Source organism: Apis laboriosa, unplaced genomic scaffold (assembly GCF_014066325.1).
Source record: "Apis laboriosa isolate Shangri-la unplaced genomic scaffold, ASM1406632v1 scaffold170_cov151, whole genome shotgun sequence".
Taxonomy (NCBI): Eukaryota; Metazoa; Arthropoda; class Insecta; order Hymenoptera; family Apidae; genus Apis; species Apis laboriosa.
Window position 1 is genome coordinate 784,409 of NW_025222134.1, and position 21,115 is coordinate 805,523.

The following is a 21,115-nucleotide window of genomic DNA, read 5'->3' on the forward strand; positions in this document are numbered from 1 at the left end:
TTCCTCTTGCCACATGTGGTTTACGTCGTATCATAAATTTTGTGATAATTGTGTGTCAGTGTGAATGTGATGAATATAGATATGAAGAGAATTTGTTAGATTTTCAATAGACAAAGTTATAAACAAAATGTTTAAATTATTTATATAGGTAGGAAAGAAGGAAACAAAATTTTAAAATAAGTAGAATATTATATTTATACTTTTAAATTTGTTTCAGGATTTTTTACAGGAATAGAAGATTGTATGATATTGATTAAAGAAAATATTTAGAAAATATTTAGAATTAAGTGTATGCACAATCAAGGGTATTAAATAAAATAATGTAGAAATTGTAGAAAAGTAGATATTGTAGATTTGTAGATGGTTAAAATAATGTAGCGCTTTCTGGGATGCTTATTTTGCTTATTTTGCTTATTTTGCTTATTTTTTTTCTTTTTTTTTTAAGCTTTTTTACTATCAATCATTTTTCATTTTCACATCGATGGAAGTGTAAAACATTGATAGAAAGTGTTTTAATTTTAATTTTATTTTCAGCTTTAGTCTTCCGCGCCGGTTTTCTTTACAACTCCGTGCTTTGGTGCTCGAATTGCACAACGATCAAAAGTTTGAACGTTTTGCAAACATGTACCATACAAAGGAGAATTATTTGTGAATAAATAAATTTTCGTATTAAAGGAGGGTGGATGGGACGTCGTGGTCAGGGTGGGTCTCCAATTCGCAGCAACCTCCAAGCGGTGAGACCTGGGAAATCATATTATTTAATATACAATATATAATTATATCATTGTATAGCTAATATTCGTAATATAATTATACATTTTATAAGAAATAATATGAGCTAATTGGCTGCGATTATATTTTTATTATATTATATTAAGGTGACGGATAATATTTCATTTCATACAAATAATAGATTTTTATTGCATATTTTTGATTTAATTTTACGTAATGTAAATCATTAGCATGATAAATAAGAAACATTCTAGTTCTTGAGATTGATATTTTGGAACATTTTAGAAAGAAAAGAAGACATGTCTCTCTTCTAATAAATACAAGTTTTTACTTGTAGTTTCTTTATTTAAATAATTAAATTTTTGTGCAATAACTCGTAAATAGAACAAATTTAATCAATTTATTCATTTAATCAATAGTGTCAGAGATAGAAATTTAAATTAAAATATTTTTGAATAGATGAGAAATTAGAAAATATTAAAAAGAAAATGAATTTGTCTTTACCTGGAATAACGTGTTCTGATTTCAATCTTGCAATAGTTATCTAAGTATTATTATATCTAAATATATATATATTAGTTTCAGTTTTAATATATATTTCATTTAGTTTCAGTTTAAATATATATTAGTTTCAGTAATCAGAAATAAATATAATTTCTACGTAAAGATATTTAAGAGACTATTATGAATTATCTTTTTTTTTCAGGGCATTATATTTTACTCTTCGAAAATAATATTAAAAATGTTTACTTTCTGAATAATCATTTTTATTTTTTATCCTTATCAATATTAAACAACGTAGTTATGTAAGGATATATATATTACATGGAAAATTCTGTCCTCCTAGTGTGCATATATCTTCCCAAGATACCACAATTTTTTCCAAAAGAAGAAAAAAAAAATTAATTTAGTAATTACATCGATTCATTACATTTCTTTCTCCTTATCTCTCTCATACTCATTCTCTCACTCCCTTGTTTCATCTATTACATGTTCCTTACTTTTTGTTCCACACTATAACATGACATTTTGTTGATGATTTATTTTCAAAAAGATTTTACTTCAGGAAAAAGAAATAGAATTTCAATTTTTAATCAAATTAATTTTCGAAAAAGTTTTACAAATGATATTTAAGACAAGTTTAGTATTGATATGTATTTCTGTATTCTTTTATCTATTTTTTTTCTTTTTTTGTTATTTTCTTCGTTTCTATGATCTTCAAAATATTTGGTCAATGACCCTCTATCGAAACAAATACATATAAACATCACAATGATATCAATTTAAAATCAATAAATGAAATCTTTTTTTTTTTTACAAATTTTGTCGATACATTACACGATATCACATTCGATAGAGGATAACACTAGGATCAGAAATCTGAAAAACGAATTTCTTTTAAAATTTCTTTTAGATTTCATATGAAATTTTAATAATTTTTCCAGTTTTTTATTCGATAACAAAAAAAGAAAAAAATCAAAGAGACAAACATAATCTATATAAAATAATTCAATAAAGATTGAATTAAACATATTTGCAAAGAAGATATCTGATTAGAATTCTACCTGAAAGAAGAAACCAAATAAGAAATAAAAAAAAAAAAAGATTTCCTGGTAATAACATTAGTAGTAACAAAAAAAGAGAACGTTTATTTAAATACACATATGGTTCCTCTCACTCATCAAATACGTTGGAAGATAATTCTCGCCGTAAATTGTATCTTTGAACACGTGACTAGTATCTTCTAATCCTTTTTCGATTTCTTTTCGGTGTTCGGGAGCAAATTACCGTGATTTCGAAGTACGCTTGTTCGAGCATGGCGCTGGATGAGCCTGAATAACTCAACAGCAGTGTTAATTCTGCTCCAAAGATTGTTTTCTTTCTTTCTTTCTTTTTTTGTTCTCGTATAATATAACAGGAGGACTAGAAGAAAGTTTTGAACGATATATGATTTATTTCATAAGTTATACTTTTTATGTTGGCAATACTTGTGCAGGTACACAAGAAAATGGCTATTCGTTTAAAAATATTAAATTAATTTGATGAGAATTTTGATAATTTTACTTTATTGGTTATGTCCTCGAAAATATGAGATTTTCTTTCCTAAGGAATTTTTTCTTAGTTTTGTTCACATTGGTAGGAAGATGTTCGAGGTTCATCGAGCAGCCATACGCGTTGTAGGCCATTTCCTCCTAGTTAAAAATTTGAAAGACTATCTAAAAAAAGCATAGAGCAAAGTGCCGCGTCAAGATTCCGCTTTTTCTTATCGATTTTTGTAATAAAAAAATTTTTTCTTCTCGCAAAATAAGAAAAAAAGAAAATATTTGATATATATATATATATATACACACATATTTTTCTTTTAAGATTCAAAGAAATTATTTCTAAGTCATCATGATAATGATAATGATAAGAGATTGTTGAGTGGATATGCAGGCACAGTTCTTTGACAAAATAAAATCATTCGTTTTTAAGCAGCTTTTGCTCCTGGCTTTTCCTTAGATTTTTCTGAGATTCTAATTCCTTCAATGGCTCGACGATTATATCTAAACGAGTATTAATGATTATTATATTCTTTTTTTTTTATCTTCAAAATTTCATCTACAGTTATGCTAGTAATAATCCCATAGGATTATTCAACTCAAACTGAAAAAATAACTTATAAATAATGTGGATTGAATTTTAACTTAAATTTTAATAATATTTTAATAATTTTATTAATGAATAAACTTTTCTTAAATTTGAATTTCGAAACTGAAGATGATTCAAAATCATCAATACTCGTTTAGAAATTATCACGTTAAAGAGTTCGTGGATTAGTGTTGAATAAACGGATATCCAGAACAACGATCACCGCTCGACTTAAATCGAAGAATACAGAGAATGAAGAAGATAGAGGATATCTTTCCCTAACAATTTCATATTAAAAACTTCGTAAGTTTTGCGAAAATTTTCAATTATCGTTCACGCAATATATCATTTATCATTTTTGTTTTAAATAAATTTCCTTAAAGAATTTTTAACTTAATCAAAAAAATCACAAAATCGATAATTTTCATTTAAAATTATAATATAATTGAAAAATATTATATTCCTCTTCATTCTCAATAAACTTATAATGGCGACAGGTGTCGGGACTGAGAACTAATTAAAAAAAATTCTAAGAGAGCAACTTCGATGGTGGTTCGATCGATCCAGTAGATCAATCGGCGCTTATAGAAAGTATATCTCATCATACATATCCACCCACTCACCCACATAAACGCACGCGCGCACACATACACATACACATACACACACATGTATACAGGATATTACAAAACATACGAGACACTTTCGAAAAATCAATTTTGAACACCAAATGAAGCACAAAAGTTGATGTGTCAAAAAAATATTGATTGGAGTTTATTTTGTTATTAACTATTTAATTTTTCATTACATGAAATGAGCTAGAATAAAACTCAGCTGATTATTTGAAATCGTAATTTGAAAAATAAATTTCAATTGATACTTTTCATATCATTTTTTATATTAACATTTTTTTTTCGTCTATAATCGATTCTATAAATGTGTCTCACATATTTTTTAATACTTTGTATGATACACACACATGATACACACACGCATTTATATATATATATATAATATAATATAATATAATATAATATAATATAATATATATATATTAGAAAATTTTTTTTAACAGACGCATTAATACTTAAAGATAAATATTTAGATCAATCTCTCCCATTCTTCCGCAACATTCTCTCCCATTCTTGCGCTCTCTTCTTCGATCATTCTTTCTACTATTGGAGTTTCACGGGTTTTTTTTTTACCTTCCTGACTGATATGTGAAAAGATCACTGATTGATATGTAGATCCGAGAATAGAATAAATGGAAAGATGTGAATTTCCCAGGCTGCCCCCTGTATTTGTCTTTGCATTTCGATTTCTTTCCTCCCTTTTTATAACCTATGTGTTCCCAATTTGTTTCTTGATTTTCTAACATTTCCCTTACTTATTTCTTCAATTTTTATATTTCTTCATTTTTCTGTTATATTATATTTTTTCCCATTTCTCAGCTTTTCCATTCTTCAATTTTCCATATTCTATTTACCATATTTTTTTCAATTGTTATTATTTCATTGTTAAGTTTCTCAATTTTTTTCATTTTTCCAACTTCCTAAATTTATTATATTCAATAATTATTTATTATTCAATAAAATTATTATATTCAATAATTTATTTTTTCAAAATTCCAAAATTTTTTTTGATCTCCATTTTTTTTCTCAGTATTTTTTCTTGTATTTTATTTATATAATATGTATCTATTATATTCTCTTGCTTCTTCTTTATTTTGTGTTTAATTTTTATTTTTCATATTCTTTTCTTTGCTGTTTGAATCAAAGTATAAGAATATGATTCTTATGTGGATATTTAAGACATTAACTTCAAAAATTAATAAAATCAAGACTCTCGATAATACATATATTCACTAGTAATAATTACAATTATATTCTACAAAACATAAATCTTTCAATACAAATAATAACAATTGAGTGGTCAACAGTCGTTGTAGGAACTTGTCATTATTAGAACTGGACATTCACTATTGAACAACATTTACAATTAAATAACATTAAATAACCAGTTTTTTAAATGATATTCCACATTAAACACAACAGAGTTGAGAATTTTTGTCATTTCAAAGTTTTAATTGCATGCAATCTTTCATTCTTATTTTTTTTTTTTTCAAGTAGTTAAGTAATTCCTTTTTATTCGCGCCAATAATAACTGCAATAAAATCCATTAATGGCATCTCAGCAGGGGGCCAACAATCTGAATTCGAATACAAACATTCGAATGGAAACACAACTTTCTGTCGTATTATAATAATAAGATAAGCTTAATTTAAATTTCTTTTCTTAGGATCGTAATTCTATTATGATCGTAATTCTAAATTTTTTTTCAAGACTGGGAAAAATTTAGGCAAGATTCAATATTTTTCCATATTTTTCCCCTTTTCTGCAGCTTTCCTCCTTTTCTTTGGTTTTATCCTTTTTCCTATATACTTATTTTAAGAACAAAGTTTTTTTGTTACACGTCACATTCTAGTTAGTTAATTCTTCTCTTTCTTTCTTATTTTCTCATTCTTCTCTCATTCTTCTTTCTCTCTTTTTCTCTCAATAGCAATATACGTTTACAATATTATCTTGTAGCAATTAAAATGCTTTCTTGGAAAACACAAGTGTTGCCTTATACTTAAGAATAATAATGGTCACTCCTTTTAATCTTAATTTTTCATCTTTTTCTTTTTCTTTTTCCTTTTTTTTTTTTTTTCTTCCTCTTGTTGATTCCGTTTCTGACAACTCTGCTTCCTATTCTCTTGCTCTCTCAGATTCGCACATTCTCTCTCTCTCTTTCTCTCTCTCTCTCGCTCGCTTTTATTTAATTAGAATAATAAATATTGCCCCGAAAATTATTTGCTACATTCGTCCCAAACAGTAGTCAACAAGTTCGCCCATCGGAGACCGCGGTTCCGTCAAATTCGATTCTTTTTTTTTTTTTATATATATATTGTTTCACCTTCAATTCTGGGCTTTACTTCAAATGATTGTTAAAAAGTGAATTAATGCTCGACAATTGATTAGGATGGATCTGGAAATTGACGTTTTTCAGTGTAGAGAAGTGAAATTAATAAAGGAAGCTCAGAATTTCGAAGCAACACCTCTTCCTGCTTAATTGTCGAGCATTTGTCGAGAAAGTTTCTTAATTCTTCATAGAAGAAGAAAAATAATCAAGTTGCTAAAATCTATTTCAAGAATGAAATAAGGGAATACTTTCAAAGGAAATACTAATCTATCGAAATATAAAAAAATAAAAGTTATATTTATCGATCGTGTTAATCACAAGATAATCTAAAAGAAAACACCTTTTTTTTAAAAACACAACTATCCAATTTCCCTTGTTCGTAGTTTTTCAATTATTCTAAACTAAAAAAATTTTCTAAAAAAAAAAAAAAAAAAGAACATCAGTAAAACACACAACCATCAATTTTGCATTGAGCACAACACACAACTTAATCATAAAGGAATGTTCTCGATGAACAGCTATTCAACATATATCTGTTAAAGATCCTCAAAACTTAACAAACCTGTCCTGTTCACTATAATATGCGCGCATGTGAAAAATACAGCATCAAAAATATAAAACCATCATTTCTGTCTATCCAATCACAAAGAGATCTTGGAAAAAAAACTAGTTAACATATTTGTGCCAATTTCAATAACCAACAAAACTATAAACAAATAATATAAGAACAATATCAATTTTTCGCTAATTATAATATAATTTAATCAAGAAATAATATTTAGAAAACTTTTTATCCAATTTATCTATATCAACCATTCTAAATTTTTGTGTTCAAAATTAACACATTCAATATTATAAAACCAATGAAATATTATTGGATATAATGTCCGCAACAAAAACACCTGATATCGGTCTAATCTAACCAAAAATCACAAACGTACTTTCGAGTACGTAATTCCATTATCGTGCACACCTTTCGTTACGCTACATAACCTGAAAATCTCCCTACATTGTCCATAAAGGCCATTGTCCACCGCGAGCTCCGAAAAGGTCGGTTTTTTTTTCTTTTTTCTTCTTTTTTTTTTTTTTTTTTTTTTTTTTTTTTTTACGCTGGTGAACGCTCTCAACGCCGGTCAGGCTCGTATAATAATTTATCTTGATATCATCAAATATATATATATTTATATCGACGCTTGTAGCCGTTCAATCATCCCAGGTGGGAAAACTCTCCTGGTCAATGAACAGCGACGATTGGCCAGAAATTACTGGCCTTTGGCTCGGTGTACCACCGAAGTTTGTGCTGCCAAACACAGGCTGCCCAAACGCATCAAGCTGCTGGCTCTCGTAGATACTACGATCGGTCGTCGTGTAAGACGGATGCATCTGCTGTTGCTGTTGTTGCTGTTTTTGCGTATCTGTCACCGTCAGCTCTATATTCCCGGCTGAAACAGTCTCTTCCAAGTTCTCTGAAGCGTTTCTTTCCTCCAGAGTGCTGTGTTTGATACCGTAGTAGAAGTACATGATGAAACCTGTGATCGGATTGATACTAGGTTAGGTTGATTTTATCGATCGATGATAAAGATTGTTCAAAATTGGAAGAGAAAGAAACATCGATAATTATTGATAATCAAAGAACTTCGACAATTTTGATGATCCAACAATCATGGTTGATTATTTAATAGATAGAAAGTTAATGAATTTATTATATTTTTGAGAATAATCACGATACAATTGAGTATATTTTACCGAGAATCATCCAGACGGTGAATCTGACGAGAGTTAGGATGCTCAGCTTGAAGATGAGGTATATATTCACGGTGACGGCAATCGCAGGTACGAATGGCAAACCTGGTGTCATGAACATCACACTGTTCCTGAAACAGGCAATTGAAAAATAAACGAGTAGATAAAGTTGATTGAGAGAAGAGATATCATCATCAAAATTTATCATCGTCTTCTAAATTTACCTATTCTGTGGTTTTCTACTAATGGCAAGCAATATCCCAATAATGGCAAAGAGAAAAGCGAACATTAACAATGTGGTAAATGTCCCCATATGTCCTAAAGTGAAAAATATTCGATATTACTACATCATTGAGTAATATTTCATTCGAAAGAAGAGAAAGATAAAAGATAAAACGTATCTTCTTTTACTAATTGTATCTATCCTCTGCAACTTACCCATGCCGCAAACTACGATTAAGTCGAAGATGACGATTAGCAAGTATAGTATTCCTACTAATTTCATGACATAACGACCTGATGCCTCCGTTGCTGGGCCCCTGTCCACCCAAGGGAAGATGGCGGGACAAAGATACTGTGCCGCCTGAAATAGTAAAAAAAAAATTCAATTAATAAAAGGAAAAAAAAGTACACTACACTGGTAATTTAATTAAACACAACTATTAAACCTGTAATCGACGTTGGAGATAATTCAAAGGTGGCCCTATTATTGGTGTATTTCCTGGGTATTGATGCGTACTGCCACAGCTAGATGCAGCTGCAGCTGCATGCACACTACCGTAGAATTTGTTCTCAGTTCTATCACTGACCAAATATTGATCATCTTTACCCAAACCAACTTCATCCTCCTCTGCACCATATGTGTCATCAGAGTCTGGTGAAGAGCTGTTGCACCTTCTTACACGTCTTACCTGAAAAATGAGAATATATACTTTTAATATTATTTAATTTCATTATTGTTGTTAAATTGTTGAACATTATCTTACCATGATACGTTGGCCACTGTTTGCTGCAGCAAGATCAGATTGTGCAGCCTGGACAGAATTTAGAGCAGTAGTCAGTTGATCGGGTCTCAGCTCCTTCCCATAATTTACCTGGCCATTTCCTTGGTTCTCCTTTGTTGGTGATCGACATGGTGTTCTTAAACTTTGCGGTAGCAATTCTACCAGATTGGTAGAATGGGGTTGGTAACGCAGAATCAATACACAAGTAGACACTAGAGTATAAGCCAGTAGGGTACCTGAAAGTACCAATATGAAAATTATATTGTCTAAAGTTAACAAGAAGAGAGATTGATTTTTTTAAAAAATTTACCAATAGACATCATCTCTACCAGCACCTCTAATTGAATGAGCAGTGCAGCCATGGCTGCACACACGCCAGAAGTCAGTGTTGCTATGGCTGGTGTACCTGTTATGGGCCATACTTGGCTCAGACTCCTAAATAATCATACAGAAAATTCGTTACTAAATTGACAATAATTCTTAATATGTGTGAAAAGAAAATTGAATTAAAATTTTGAAGTTAATTCAAAAAAGTAATTAAAAAGAAAAATTACTTGAATATAAGACCATCCTGGGCCATAGCATAGACTATCCTAGGCATGGGGAACATGCTACCAAACATGGAGACTGTCAATCCAGCCAATGCACCAACTGCCACAATATACTTGCACTTGTAAGCTCCAACTTGACCAAACATTTCCACCAGTGCTGAATCTTGATCCACTTCATCATATGGGACTGAAAGGAAGAGAATTTTATTCGTTCTCTATCTATTTTTACGACGACTTTTGCCTTAAAAGACTGAATGGATTGATTATATAAAAATTTATTATTTAAAAACATAACGAGCCATGTCTACGACAAGGGTAAGGGAAAAATCATAAGTGGAAGGGTGATCAAAGATGCATGAAGGGAGATGAAGGATGGCCAAAGGCCATTTATTCAACAGATGAAGCGAATAATTAGAGGAAGTGTCATCAATTGTCTTTTAATAATTCAATCATTGTTAAGGATTGAACTTAAAATTCCTTCAAACTTTTGGGTAACCGTATTCTGAAACACTTCACGTTTAGTCTTATATATCTCTCAAATTGGAAATGGAAACAATGAATGAATAATTTTCTAATTCATTCATCAACGAATATTTTTCATTGACAAATGAATACGAAGAATTGATAAATTACTCACCAATTAACGTTAGCATCATACTACTAGTGACATAGGCGGTGAGTATTATGATCAACGAGGAGACTATAGCGAGAGGAATGCTCCTCTTTGGGTTTGTCGCCTCTTCGCCAGTGGTTGCTATTATATCGAAGCCGATGAACGCGTAAAAACACGTCGCTGCACCGGTGAACACCTGGAACAAATGAAGTTTGATAAATTAATCAATGTTTTCTATTAATAGTTTCGTGTCCTTGAACTAGAGAAGAGAAATTACCCGCAAAATATTCTTTAAAAATTGTATCTTTTTAAGTTTGGAAAATCAGAATGAGCTAGCAAAATGTAATGTTAATCTCTTTCTACGAGTCTTTATACAACACGAATTAAAACATCCTAACGTTGAAGAAAATTATTAGACTTTGAAATTTATTTTACAACGAGTTCTGAGAAAGAGAGAATAATTTTATTCTCGAGAAAAGAAAAGTTAGAAGAATGAAATTGGATGGCCAGAGTAAATAAATTAGTTGGGAAATATCTAATATTTAGTTATTTCTAAGTAGCATTAAAATCCTTAAAATCTCGACAGAGATGATAATCGGCAAATTAGATTCTCGCCTTAATAAAAATGTTCTTTGAGTACTCCACGGAGATGTCTTTACCACCATTTAATTTTTCAAGGTCCCTTAACGTCGTTACGAATTTCTGATGTCGACGGCTTCAACGAGACGAGATAAAATTGAAAACTTGATTCAATCCCATTGGAAACGGTTGACAATCTTCATTTTTAAAGAAGTTGTAAATTCAAACAACGTTACAACCAACAATATGAGATTAAATCTGATTAAAAATATATTACTATCAACCAAATCTACCAGGAATTCTTCCTATATTATATTGAATCAAAATTTTTAACGATTTTCTCGAATCTACTTTTCTCAAGAATAATAGATAAGGAAAGAACGAAAGTAGACGAGATTCTTTATATTTTTCTTCTCGAAGTTATTAATTATCTATAAAAAATATCAATTCTCCCAAACTCTTATTCCATCATTTAAATTTTAATAATTAGAATTACAAACATTATGATATTTTTTCTAAATATTGACTTACTTAAAAAAGAATTATTTATAATTTATTAAAAATTAATTAAAATCATTAAATGTTACATACAGATGATTAAAGTTAAGATAATTGCGAAAATAATTAGATATAATATAATTATCTAAATTAAAATTAATATACTAATTTTGTTAAAAACATTTGTACAATTTTAATAATTGCAAGAGCAAAAAATCTATAGCTCAATTTGGTTTTGTAATTTTAGGGTTTAAAGCCTTTAATATTATTAGAGATTGAAAAAAAAAAATGATTAACGCGTGAATTCTATCTGACCTTAGGAGCTCGCGTGGGTTTTCCGTGGGTGGGTTCTGAAATCTTTAGTGATCTCATCCCTTCTCATACCTAGTTTTCCACCCCTGTTCTATAGAAATTTGCTCGAAAGGTCATGGAACAGCTCTCTTATCAACTTCACGATTAATATTAATGCATGGATTAAATTACTTCTCCTCATTATTATTATTCTATCCTTAAAACGTTCTCGTGTAGGGTTACCACTCTCTCCGGGCAATTTTTGATTAATTATATTTATGAAACAAGAATTTTCTCGTTGTTTCTTGTTACAAATTGCGACTTCATCCAAAGTGACTTATAGGAATGAAAGGGTTCGTTTTGGGTCAACGACCACTTCCATGAACCCGAAATAATTCCGATCCATCGTTTTTTAACCAGATGAAATTTTTTCTTTCGAGAAATTGTAAATCTTCATGATTTGACTGAAAGAAGTTAAAATGAATTATAAAAGTAGTTAGCAAATATTGAAAATAATTTACTAGAATATAGAAAGGTATTTTTAATGAACGAATTTCTTTCAAAAATTTATTAAATTTTATGTAATTAAATATTCGAATTAAGTTAAATTCTTTTCATATCAAAAAGCGATTAACAATGAAAATAATTATTACATTATATAATATATTTACAGTTTTGCTTTTAATTTTTCGGACTAAATTCATTTATATCGCGATTTTTTTTAAATATTAATAAAATTCATTAAAAATTATGCATTATATTGTTCTTGTTATATTTTTCTCATTATTCTTTTTTATTTTTATCAAATAAAATTAGATTCTAATTCCTAGTATCACGATTGAAACGTGGTAATCGATCTAATCTTTCAACCATTCTTTGTATAACCTCAAAATTTTCGCGTTCAATCGAAGTAACAAATTTCCCAGATAAAACGAGAGGGGCGAAAAATGACAAAGGTTAGGGAAAAATTATTGGAATGTTACGTTCGTTTCGATCCAGTTATCCATGTCTTTTTAACGAGTGGATGCGTTTTATACTCGGTGGTTTTGACTGCGTGGGCGGGGTATGGAAACACGGGGGCGTTAGTGAACCGCGGAGGCGAAATATTACAGGGTCAAACGACAATTTCAAACATTCATGAGATTTTTTTCTTTACCGACATGTCTTACTTCCTCGAAACTCGAGTCTTATTATTCAAATTCCTCCAGAAACATTTCTCAAAACAGGTCTACGTGTCAAACGAGGGAGACACGTAATCATTTTTTAAAATTTTTCTGCATCAAATTTCAAAAATTCATCAGAAATTTATCAATTCAATAACAATTATTTATTTTAAAAAAAAATTATTTCTTTAATCAATATTTAATATGAAGTCAAAATGATAATTTTATAAGAATTTCTTTTTAATTTCCTTACTATTAATAAAAAACGAATTTGCACTGTATTCCTCATTATATATAGTTATAGATTTTCGAATCGTTGACAAAAATCTGTCTGAAAATTCTTTGAAAATGCACTTTCGCTTTCGTGAAACCTATCGTATGAAAAAATGTTGAATCAATGGAAATTTCTTCATCATTACATTTTTTTCGAAATTTTAAATAAACGAGAAACGAAACAAATCGGGAAATCTCGTTTCCACGTAAACTAGGGATAGATACTAGATAATTTTTCCACAAGAATACGAATAGGAATTTTTTCGAAGAAAAGTAACGCAGCTTGGAAATATAAGGATGAAAAATTCATGTTTTTCAAGGGATACACAGTCTCGAAGGCACGGAAATATTCATCGCGTATCATCGATAAACACGCGATGGGGATCGATGAGGGGGTTGAAAAGGGAAAGTATCGCGTGCAGATAAATTCCGGGACACCGACGGTGAACTTTTATATTTTAATTAATAATTTACATCGACACTTTGGACCTGTAACGATTAGGAATAAATACAACTCGAACGTGTTTGAGCAAAGGGGATAAGAATCTCTATTTTCTCGAAAAACGAAGACGAGGCTAGTGGTCCTAAAAATGATAAAATTGAGAGCGTTGCTCTCGTCGATTTTCTTTCGTTTATTCTTCTCTTAGAGAAGATCTAAGATGAATATTCCAATATTTGTCAACCCTCCGTTTGAACAAATGTTTGCAGCCCTTTGTTCCAAAGAAACCATAGTGCATATCCATGGAATATATTTAATATCCCGAATATTTTTACTCCAAGTTTGCGTATTCAATTTTGTTTCCTCTGCAAATATTACTATTATTTCTCATCACTTTATCTCATCATCGTACAATAATATCATCCAAAAATTTATATAAAAAATATATAAAAATATAAAATTTATATAAAAATTTATATATTTTTTTGAATAGCCATTTTTCTTGCATTTCGAATGAAATTTTTTTTTTTTACAGAGGAATGTTTACAGAGGAATTATATTTATACGAATTAAAAGAATCAGATAAGGGAATAGTAAATGGGTGATTTAAAAAAAGAAGGGATAAGGAAAAAGTTGTATCTCGTAATCCAATTTAAATTTGATATAACTTACATAATTGAAACGAATGATCAAAATTCTAATCTAAATAATCGCACATAATGTTTAATTTCTTCCAAAAAGGAATCGTTCTGTGAATGTAATATTTTTCCCCTATACCTTATTCGTTATTTCAAAAAAGGCAAACGTAATCCAGGAAAGAGATACAATCTCGTTCAACTATTTGAACATCTCGCGTGGAAACAAAGAGAAAACCTCGATGGAAGGGTTGAAAAAAACTCTGCAAGCATGTCTTTGCAAGGGAGTCGATCCATTTCCGGCGGCATTTCGCTTGCGGTTCCGGGAACAATGGCAAACTTGTTGCGTCGAGCAGGGTTTCAACGGCAAAACCAAGAAGTGCATCAGGTGGACAACAGAGAAAAAGAATTTACATTCGTCGAAAGATGTGTGTGAATCGAATTTGGATTATCGCAATTTTTTTTCTTTTTATTCAAAAAGACTCGTGATCATCCTGCTTGTCACGCAAGCAATATGCATAAAGCCACCAATTTTCTCATTTTTTTCCATTACGTAACGTTAATTGATGTAATAAATAAATTAAATAATTGTAAACATACATAATAGTGCTGTGTACCAACGGTTCTCAATCTCTAAATAAATGCGTATTATTAAAATTTAAAAATTCCAGCATCAAGGTATCTCGTAGAAGTTTATTCATTTTTTTTAATCTAGGGAAAGAAATTCTCGGTGAAAGATTAATTCATCATCCTCTATACCGGTTAATTAAAAAAAAAATATGAGGAGAAGAAGACTCGATTTTTTTTAGTGTAATTATTTAGTGTAATTAGTGTAATTATTCGTAATTCGATATAATAAAATCTTTGTTAAAATTTAAAAAAATGAACATGAGACAAGCATGTTCCAATTATTGAGAACCGCTGCTCCTATATCACAGCCATATTCTCAATTCAGGCACAAGAGACATCGAATTATGTTCAAAGTACTTACACCACTCCAGTCATAAGGAAAGAAGCCCCCATGCTCGTTCCAATTATCAATATCCACGTAGTACATTCCCGCCGTCATGACGAACACCCAAATGGCGAGATTGATAGCGTTTAACACGTTATTGAACACCAGGGATTTCTTCACGCCCGCGGCCATTAGCAGCATCATCAGTATAGTAATGACGAACGCGAGGAAATCGGGCGGTCGACCTTTATCACAATTATTTTATTAATCGTCACTATTATATCCTTTTATATATATATATATTTTCTATATATTTTTTTAAAGATAAATTATTTTTTATATATTTATTTATACAATTGATTTGTATAGCAGTATTTTTCAACCTTATTAAATATTTGTTTTACGGGAATTTACTGTATATTATATAAATTAATAAAAATTTCTAATTTTACCATTAATAAAATGTATAGCTTAATTTTTTTTGGTTTATATCAGCTTATGCATTTCGAGGAATTTTTAACAGTGAAGATCTATCGTTCGAAATTGATAATGTAATATAATGATCTATAAGTTGAGAAATACTGCTATCTGCAAAAGTGAAAATAATTATTATTAAAATGGAAATCGATGTAGGCGAAGATAGAATCTTGTTTTCTTTATCTTTTATTATTTTTATCGGGACATATTGAGCAATTGAAAGATGCCATCTTAATTAACGAAACCCAATTTTTGCTATCGACTAACGAGACCCCCCCTTGGTTTTGTCAGGGATGCCGAATTTATGCTTTCCAGTTCGCTTCTTTCTCGCTACCATTTTCAAGTATATTTCGAAATATCATCTATTCATTCTTAAATCTGTATAATTAGAATTTCACTTATTATAAAGATTCATTTATGATTTTTCATTTATAAAAAGGAAGGATAATAAATTTTAAATAAATCCTTTGGTGATAAACAGAAATCACGGATGAACGGATTTTTTGGTTAAAAAATTAAATTTTAATGATAACAAGAATTCAAAATTACATGGTATTATAAAGAACAATTAAATATTTAAAAAATTTCTTTGAGGATCTAGAATCAAATGTTAAAAGACGATAACAAAAAACTTCGTATATCTCTTTCTTTTTTAAAACATTTTAATTAAACTAATAATAATTCTTAGATCGTAAATTATTTCGATTCAAAATATACCGTATGAACAATTTTGATTAAGCTTTGCTTCAACGTTAGCTTGCTAGTTTAATCTTTAATAACACGTGAAAACGTAAAGGGATGTTAATAAAAATACAATGTTCTATAGAATCAAGATACGATATTACACGGTAGTGATGAATCGGTGGGACCTCAATTTCCGGCGTGGCGACGTTAATACGAAATTATTTCCTTTACATATTCCTCGGCCAACGATTTCTCCTCGGAAATCAATTTCTGCGTTTCAACGATTTTAATTTTTTCATTCCCTACGGCGATTAACTATCTTTTTTCCGATGACTGAGTTTTATTTATCCATGTACCACGCACACCATCTTCTCTTGTGTTAGTTCTGCATCAGGATAAGCAAAGTTTATAGCGTCCCATTTCGCGTTCGTAGACATTCATTTCGATTCTATTTTTTTTCTCTCCTACTTTTTCGTTGTTTTCATTCTTCTTCTTCTTTTTTTTTTTTTTTCTGTTCTCCAAGCGATTGAAATGTTGCAACGGTGTATGAAAGAATGTGGTGTACTCATTTCGGTAGAATCGAACTGAAAAAGAATTTTTCTTTCCTGTTTTTTCTTCTTTTTTCGAATAAATACAATGGGCTCTTTGTATACATCGAGGAATAAATTATTTTTCGAAATATTAATCGTTCATTCAATTTGATTTGTCGTAATTAATTTATAATTTATAATCAAAATTAATTTTTGAGTCAAAAAAAAGAAATAGTTAAATTTAAAAACTTAAATTTTCGAGACTATTATCAAATTATGTTATTAGAAAGATTAATGCAATTTAATTTAAGTAGAAATTTATTATTATGATATCGTTGTTTGAAGTTGATTTTGATGAAGTTCTTGAAATAAATATAAATAAGATTTTTCTAAATCAAATCTAAAATAGAAATTTCGAACGATACTTAGTCAAACCCTCATTCATATCAATGGTTCCCAATCTATGGATCACGAATTATTCTTTTAACTATTCTTATTCATTTTTAGTTACCACTTTCAACATTTATTTATCTCTACATCGTTATATTCTATATAATATTAAAATTATCTTTCTCTTATTTAAACTTTTTATTTGGATAATATATAATAATATATAAGGATAATATATAAAATAATTTTTCAAATTCTTCTCAACATGTGTGAAAAATGAGGAGATGCTTCGAATTACTTGAATATTACGAAGAAGATCTTATAGATTCAAATTTAAATTAGTATATAATTTAAAACTATTACATTCAAATTATAGTGAATGACGCCGAAAATAATTTTTTAAGAGATACAAAATTTTGATGGCCAAACCTTAACATGACCTTTAACGATTTTTAATTATTAACATTTTATGGGAAAATCGGCGGCGAGTTACTTAAAATATGAGAAAAGAGGATCACTCGAGAAAGATTATAAAAAACATTGGCTCGTGTTATTCCATCCTTATTCACCATTTCTTTAAGACGCGTTCTCACAAATATTAAGTTGAGACAGCTCTTTACAAGTTGAGTACGTGAATCACGAATCACCCTGTGTATACTTGGTTGGGAAACGAAGGGGAAAATGTTATGAAGGGGATCGAGGGAAGAAGGGATTCTGGCGGATAACAAAAGAGGGTGCGAGAGAAGCGCTTGCGCGGCTCAAGTCTAGCACCTGTGGACCTCATCGATCCAAAACGAAACCGAGCATTTCGATGCCCTTTAACCTGCTCACCTGAACCCCATTTCCTCTATTCTTATTCTCTTCCTATGCCGTATTATTCGTTTTTCGTCGTTTTATCCCAAACCGACCCTTTGATCCCTCCAACTTTTCCTTCATACTTGATACTTAAACTCATTATATCTTTTTCGACTTTAAATATAATGATGTTAGGTTTATTGGAAACATCGTATGATGTTTGAATTAAATTATCTTACTATATATAGGTTAGATTCATGAATTTCAACTTTGCGGAAATTATTTCGTTTGTAATTATTCTTCTGAGTTAATAAATTTTATTTTTTTAACACTATAATATATGGAAACAATTTGTTTAATATTTTATAAAAAATTCTATTAATAATATTTAAGGAAATAAAAATATATTATAACATTTCACTATTTCAAATTTTTTTTTTTTTTTCTAGATTAGAAAAAGTAGATTTTTAGTATATTATTTCGATATATTTATTTGAAATTTTAAATTAGATTAAAATATAAAAATGATTCAGAAAACGTTTTCTTTCTTACGCAATAAATTCAAGGGGAGAGAAGATTAAAATTCTAGACTATGATCTCATAAAACTAAACTTATAGAAATACTCTAAAATGGCGGACAAGAAAGGGGAAATAAGTTGTCGCTTCTCCTTTTGTTTCCCAGTTGGTCTCTTGAGTAAAACTCAACTGCAAAGTGCATAGGAAGCAAAGTGTGCGTAGAACATTCGAATAATGGCACGCTTCACTGGAAAGAATGAAAAAAGGTTAGAAAACCCAACTGAGTCGTTATCATTTATTACGACGATGGAATGGCAAAGATAATGATGTTAACGAAAAATTTTCAAGGATCATCGAGTTAGAAAACTTTCACTATCCAAATGGAAAAGATATGTAAAAATGTTATGTTTCATATTTTTACTCCATTTTTATTCTATTTTTCTTTGCTTTGGTTAAAATAATTTTTTTTATCTTCAGAATTCAATATATGTTTGGTAATATTTGAGGAGAAGAAGTTGTAGAAAAATAAAATGATATTATTTTGGACAAACATAACCTAAAAATAAGATAGGTAATTTTAATTGATAAAAGATATTTTGAAAATATTTGGATATCAAGGAAAAAAGTTTCGATAAGAAATTGTGGAAAAGTTATAAAATAAGCTTATAAATAAATAAGCTTAAGATATAATCTAAAAGTTGAAATATTTGGAAATAAAGAAAGAATAAGATAAATATAGAAAAGAGAAAACAAAAAATTTGAAGAAACTCTTATTTTTAAATATATTTTTAAATTTTTCTTATTCTTATATTTTAATATTTTTAATTATAGATTAATTCTATAATTAAAAATATATCTTCAATTCAATTTTAAATTTCAATTTTTTGTTATTATAATTAATCTAACCTAACTTTTCGTCAAATTTTCCAATGCTCTTGTGATTTGACTAATAAAATTATTTTAATATTTTAACATAAAATTCAATTGAAAATTTACAACGATATACAAAATTTTACTAAGATTTGTATGTCTTCGACAATGAAAGCGAACTTTAACGATTAAAATGCAGCAGAGCGTGCTCTATCTGCAAATCGTATGTTCTCATAACTCGTTAAGCTTTTTGCATTGAAATGATGCAGGATAGCAAGGAAGAATTTTAATGTTTGCTACCTATTTTCAAGAATTAAAACTTTAATAATTATGAATAATATTTAAGAAGCGGCGTTACTTTTTTTTTGACTCTTTTTAATGAAATTATTTCATTATTATATTTATTAGAAAAATGTAATTTAAAAAATATAAAAGAATTATTAATTTTTTTTTTTTTACTTTTCAACATTGCAAGTAATATGATATATAATAGGTAGTTGTGAAAACAGAAAAAATAAATAAATTAATAAAATCAATTGAGAAAAGTTATTTTATCAGATTATTCTTCAAGAAAACTCGTGGTCGAAGAAACAATGAAAGTTATATGATTGATCGATATTGAAAATCGATTATTAATAATGTTTTATATTTAATAAAGAAAAGCATTAAAGCAATGATATAAAAACGGAAATTAAATATCGGATAAATACAATGATTAAGATATAAAACATAAAATAAAAAAATAAATAAATTAATCGAAGAAAATGGAAGAATGTTTATATATAAATATTTTGATCATTTCCACTATCTATACTACTATAAATAAATATTTAATAGAATATTTAATGAATTTTAACAATTTTACGAATATTTTTTGCTAATTTGTTGTTTCTTTTTTATTTTCTTTTCTTTTTTAATAAAATATGATTTATGAAAATTGATTTTTATAAATATATCATTAAAACTTTTTTCATAGTATTTAAATTTTTTATTCTGATTTTTTCTTTTTTTTTTTTTAATTTTTCTTTTCTTAAAATTCTTTTGTCATCTCGCAAGTAGAATAATCCGTTATTCATACATTCAAGTAGAATGATCCTTGCATACGATCGATACACCGTGAATAGAATGTTCCACTTTCATGCCTCGACAGTGGAATCATCGCGTGCATGATCAGACGTTAAGAACTTTAACTCACCAGCAGCGCAGAGATCGAATATCCGATTGTCCGGTTTATCTCGGTTACTTAATCAGCTCGTGAAATGAATCTCGTGTTTATACGGCGTAATAATCGGATGCAATTGAATAATCATTTCAGTACCAAAACTGAGTGATACGAGATGATACAACGATTCATTGTCCCATAATGGAGAGAAAATCTTTTTTATTATCTGATAATATTAATAAATTGGCAAGTAACGGATACAATAGTAATTTCAATATTATTTTAACATTCACAATTAACTTACAATTGTGTTTCCTCTCCTAAGATAAAAAATTTTAAAAATTAATGCAGTTTACCATGAAATGATCAGTGATTAAGAAGCGAGAGCATTAAGTTAAATATTAAAATTTCATCAATTAAAAATGATTCCTTTGTGATCATATATTGGAAACTATTGATATAGAACATGGAATCTCACCTAACTTGCAGATCTCGAAAGAATTAAAAAAATTACAAAGTGATTTTTGAGGATCATAGCGGGATCACAGATAAAAACGTACAGTTGTAATAATTACTTTCGTGATGGCACTTTCGTGATTATAATTATATTAAAATAAATCATT

The 21,115-nt window shown here is 28.9% G+C and overlaps 1 protein-coding gene across 4 annotated transcripts in view; it reads right to left on the minus strand.

Annotated features, from left to right (window-relative positions):
• Positions 1 to 7,410: 7,410 nt before the first annotated feature.
• The window catches only part of LOC122711424 (probable cationic amino acid transporter), a 38,154-nt gene continuing 24,449 nt past the window's right edge, over positions 7,411 to 21,115 (minus strand). For all 4 annotated transcript variants that reach the window (XM_043930187.1, XM_043930188.1, XM_043930189.1 and 1 more), the window contains 10 exons: positions 15,105 to 15,313; positions 10,260 to 10,431; positions 9,626 to 9,809; positions 9,382 to 9,506; positions 9,054 to 9,307; positions 8,736 to 8,978; positions 8,506 to 8,650; positions 8,292 to 8,385; positions 8,071 to 8,198; positions 7,411 to 7,853 (listed from right to left, as the gene is read on the minus strand). In XM_043930187.1, the coding sequence (XP_043786122.1) occupies positions 7,528 to 7,853; positions 8,071 to 8,198; positions 8,292 to 8,385; positions 8,506 to 8,650; positions 8,736 to 8,978; positions 9,054 to 9,307; positions 9,382 to 9,506; positions 9,626 to 9,809; positions 10,260 to 10,431; positions 15,105 to 15,313 (1,880 nt within the window). In that variant the 3' untranslated portion in view covers positions 7,411 to 7,527. The remainder of the gene's footprint in view (positions 7,854 to 8,070; positions 8,199 to 8,291; positions 8,386 to 8,505; positions 8,651 to 8,735; positions 8,979 to 9,053; positions 9,308 to 9,381; positions 9,507 to 9,625; positions 9,810 to 10,259; positions 10,432 to 15,104; positions 15,314 to 21,115) is intronic.